General features: G+C 60.4%; 1 protein-coding gene across 1 annotated transcript in view; it reads right to left on the reverse strand.

The window, feature by feature from the left end:
- Window positions 1-4227, reverse strand: part of ZNF687 (zinc finger protein 687) — a 7421-nt gene extending 3194 nt beyond the window's left edge. Inside the window, 3 exon segments of the mRNA XM_057387784.1 lie at window positions 95-275; window positions 1003-1181; window positions 2097-4227. Coding sequence (XP_057243767.1) covers window positions 95-275; window positions 1003-1181; window positions 2097-4184 — 2448 coding nt within the window. The 5' untranslated portion in view covers window positions 4185-4227.
- Between the last annotated feature and the right edge of the window lie 510 nt (window positions 4228-4737).

A 4737-nucleotide genomic window follows, 5' to 3' on the forward strand; every position in this document is an offset into this window, starting at 1 on the left:
AAATCATGGGTTTCTTCCGGGATTTTTCCCAGGGATTTCTCTCAGGGATTTCCCGGGTTTTTTCCGTGACTTTTCCCATTTTTTCCAGGAATACTCACTTGGATTGCTGGTTGCTGAAGCCCGGGTGCTGGGTGTAGACGTGGGCGTGGGCGCTGGGGGCGGATTTGAAGGCCATGGGGCAGATGGGACATTTGTGGAAAACCTCGCAGTGGGAACTCTGGATGTGGGATTTGATGGAATTGACGCCGCCGAACACCACGGAGCAGCTGGGACACCTGGAGGAAAATCGGGATGAGGAGGGGGGAATTCCAGCTGAAATCAGGATCCCGAATATTCTGGGATCTGGGAAAATTCCAGCTGAAATTGGGATTTCAAACAGTTCTGGGATCTGGGAAATTCCAGCTTAAAACTGCGTCCCAAAATGGTTCCAGGAATTCTGAATTTTTCCTGGCCCCAGCATTCCCGGTTGTTTCCCAGAATTCCTGGGTTTTTCCTGGCATTCCCAGCATTCCCAGATTTTTCCCACCCCAGAATTCCCAGATTCTCCCCGCTCCAGAATTCCCGGATTTTTCCCAGCATTCCCGGATTTTTCCCACCCCAGCATTCCCGTAATCCCCAGATTTTTCCCACCCCAGAATTCCCAGATTTTCCCCGCTCCAGAATTCCCGGATTTTTCCCGGCATTCCCGGATTTTTCCCGGCCCAGCATTCCCATAATTCCCGGATTTTTCCTGGCCCCAGCATTCCCAGATTTTCCCCGCTCCAGAATTCCCATATTTTTCCCGGCATTCCCGGATTTTTCCCGGCCCAGCGTTCCCGTAATTCCCGGATTTTTCCTGGCCCTAGGCCCTAGCATTCCTGGATTTTTCCTGCCCCAGCACTCCTGGATTTTTCCCACCCCTGGCATTCCCAGATTTCCCCCCCACACCCAGAATTCCCGGATTTTCCTGACATTCCCCAATTTTTCCCACCCCAGCATTCCCGTATTTTTCCCGTTCCGTACCTGTATCCCACCCTGCGGCAGAAGTGCAGGCAGGATTCCCGCAGGTGGCCCTGGAAGTTGGCCAGCAGGAAATTGCCACCGCACTCGGGGCACACGTGGGGCGGGCGGCTGCGGTGCATGCGCTGGTGGGCGCTGAAACTGCAGCGGTTCGACAGGATCATGGGGCACGCCGAGCACACCTGCGGATGCAACGGGGACAGGGATTCAGGAATTCACACAGAATTCACACAGCAGGGTCAGGAGTTCAGGAATTCACACAGAATTCACACAGCGGGGTCAGGGATTCACACAGAATTCACACAGAATTCACACAGCGGGGTCAGGGGGATCAGGAATTCACATAGTGGGGTCAGGGATTCAGGAATTCACGCAGTAGGGTCAGGGATTCAGGAATTCACACAGAATTCCCTCTGTGACGTCAGGGATTCAGAAATTCCCACAGCGGGGTCAGAGATTCAGGAATTCACACAGTGGGGTCAGGGATTCAGGAATTCACACAGAATTCACACAGTGGGGTCAGGGGGTCAGGAATTCCCACAGCAGGGTCAGGGGGTGCCACAGAATTCCCACAGCGGGGTCAGGGGGATCAGGAATTCACACAGCAGGGTCAGGGAATTGAGGAATTCCCACAGCGGCATTTGGGGATTCCCACAGAATTCCCACAGCGGGGTCAGGGATTCAGGAATTCACACAGCGGGGTCAGGGATTCAGGAATTCCCTCAGTGGGGTCAGGGATTCAGGAATTCCCACAGCGGGGTCAGGGATTCAGGAATTCCCTCAGTGAGGTCAGGGATTCAGGAATTCCCTCAGTGGGGTCAGGGATTCAGGAATTCACACAGCAGGGTAACAAAGGGCAGATCCCATTTGGATGCATCCGTGGATTATCCTTGGAAAAGGCAATTCCTTCATGGATGGATGGGATGGGATCCATGGATGGATGGATCCCCGGAGAAATGGATGGAGGGATGGGATCCATGGAATTAATTCAAGGATGGATAGGGGAACGAATGCATGAATCCGTGGAATACAGGAATCCCACCTTTTCCCATTATCTCCCATTTCTCTCCCACCCATCTCCCMCCCTCTCCCCTCACCGTGCTGCCTCCTCCGGCCGCCGCCGCCTGCTGGAAATGCGCGGCCAGCCCGGCCTTGTCCTTGCACTGCTCCTTGCACTCCARGCAKCGGAARCAGCTGTAGCTGCCCTGCTCYGAYCCCGATCCCGATCCCGATCCCAGGGGCAGCACGGGCAGCTCCTGCGCCCCGGAACCGCCATCCTGTGCCACCTTGGCGGCCGGCAGCGCCAGCGACACCAGCGGGGTGATGTCGGGCTGGCCGATCATCTGCTCCAGGGCGATGGGGCGCATCACCAGGTGCGAGCACTGCATCACCAGCCCCTTGTCCTTGTGCTCGCGGGCGTGCAGCAGCAGGCTGCACTTGTTGAAGAACACCAGGCGCTTGCAGCAGTGGCTGCAGGTGACCTCGATGCGCATGCTGCGCCGGTCGTAGTGCCGCGCCAGGCTCTTCTCCAGCGCGAAGGCGTCGCCGCACTCCAGGCAGCGGAAGCCCAGCGGCGGCAGCGCCAGGCTGGACTCGGCCGGCGGGCTCAGGTTGGGTTTGTAGGTGGGCAGCAGGTTCTTGCTGTTGAGGATGCGGTTGAAGGCCTCCACCAGGCTGGACTGGCTGCGCGAGATGACGGTGCCGGCGGTGCCGGGCGCCGCTTTGGCCGCGCCGTTCTTGAGGGCGGTGACGGCGCCGCCGTTAGCGCGGCCGTCGGCCTTGGGCAGCGGCTGTGGCACCAGGCTCAGGATGTTCTTGGCCACGGCYTTGCTGCTTTTGGCCGGCAGGACGCCCGATTTCTGCTGGGCCACGCTGGCGGCGATCAGCATGGCGCTGCTGGCGCTCTGCACGGTGCCCACGGGCAGCACGGCGCCCTTGAGCTTGGCACCAGTGCCCGGCTGCACGCCGACCATCGGGGGCCGCTCCGGGCTCTTCAGCGCGCCGGGGGGCTCCGCTTTGTCCTTGGGACGCTCCGGGGACGCTTCCTGGGAGCTCTCGGCCGCCGCCGCTTTGGCACAGCCGGGCTCCGAGTCCGAGGACACCCTGGTGACCGTCCTGGTGATGCTGCCGCAGGAGGTTTTGATGGTTTTGATGCGGACTTTGAGCGGCCGYGAGGAGCTGGAGCTKGGCGAGTTGGTGCTTTCCTCCTCYGCCTCCTCCTCCTCCTCCTCGTCACCGCTGGAAGCGCTCGCAGGGCTCCCGGTGGATTTTCCCAGCATTTCCCGCTCCTCCTTTGTGGAGAGGCTTTTGGGAGAAGGGGGGATGGCGATTCCCGGGCTGTCYGGGGAGCGTTTGAGCTCGGCCGTGTTCCCAGCGCCGCCGTCCGGCGCCGCGTCCGAGCCCGGCCAGGCCGGAGAATCGCGGCCGGAGTAGCGGACGGTGACGGATTTCAGGTGCTCCAGSGGGTTGGTGCCGAGGCTCACGGCCAAGCCCTTGGGGCTGGAGCCTCCTCGGGGCGGCGCCGCCTCCTCGGGGTCCGATTCCTCCTTTTTAATGCGGGGAACGCCAGGGTGGGACCCGGCAGCGGCTCCGGCCGGGAAGGGCGGCGGGAAAGGCGGGTCCAGGCCATCCCCAGCCACTGCCACGGGCTCTTTGCAGTCCAGGGAGGGCGTGGGGGACGGGGCCAGTGAGGGCACGGCCAGCGATTTCTCCTTGGCTTTGCATTCCCGCGAGCGGTCGATCAGGTTGGCGCCGTCCTCGCCGGGCTCGGGGCTGAAGTGCGAGAACARATCCAAAGTTTTGGGGTTTTTCTCCTTGGCCCAGCACTCCCCGTTGGCGCTGGGCTCGGCCCCGCGGGGATTGGGCGATCTGGGGCCATCGGTGGTGGCCCCGAAGCCGTTCTGGAGCAGCCTGGGGGCGATGGCGTGGCCGTCCTTGGCGCGGGCGTCCAGGCTGTCCAGCTGCTCCGGACACACGGTGTTCTTGACGATGACGCTGACGGCCGAGATGTCGGGGTGGGGCAGGACGTGCTCGGGGCCGGCCGCCCCCGGCTCGCCCGGGATTTGGGGTTTGCYGTGGGATTCGGGCTCCTCGTGGTGAGAATGGATGGCCTCGTTGGCGTCGATGTCGGGGATGTCGAAGGCGGCCAGGAGGTCGTCAAAGTCCGGCGTTTTCATGTCCCCCATGGCTGGGGGGTGGCGGGAAGCTGCGGGAAAATGGGACAGGAGAGCTGAGAATTTGGGGTTTGCAGGCAAGGAATTACTGAGTTTCCATCCCTCTGATCCCCAGGGAATCCCGAGGCTCCTCAGCCTTTTCCGTCCCATTCCCATTCCCATTCCCATTCCCATTTCCGTTCCCATTCTCATCCCATCCCCATCCCATCCCATCCCCATCCCATTCCCCAAATCCCCTCATTTGGGGGTGATTTTGGTAACGGGAATTTCAGGATTTGGGGTGGGAGCACTGCAGGGGACAAGAAAAATCCCAATGCTTCAGAAAAACAGTCCTGAGGAAGAGAAAATTCCACTTTTCCCCGTTTTTCCATCCAAATCCAGGTGGGATCCCAGGTCTGGGGGTGGATCTGGCCCCAAATCCCTTTTCTGCCTGATTTGGGATTGAGGAATGGGAAAACTCCGGAGGTTTTCCTGGCGGGAGATTAGGCAGGAGCTTAGTCTGGGATTATTTTTAACTCCCCGAGGTCAGGCCAAGGGGATCGGCTCGGGATCAGCTCGGGATTGC

The sequence above is a fragment of the Malurus melanocephalus genome, unplaced genomic scaffold (genome assembly GCF_030028575.1).
Source record: "Malurus melanocephalus ecotype Western Australia unplaced genomic scaffold, MMel_1.1 scaffold_1372, whole genome shotgun sequence".
In the NCBI taxonomy this organism is placed as follows: domain Eukaryota; kingdom Metazoa; phylum Chordata; class Aves; order Passeriformes; family Maluridae; genus Malurus; species Malurus melanocephalus.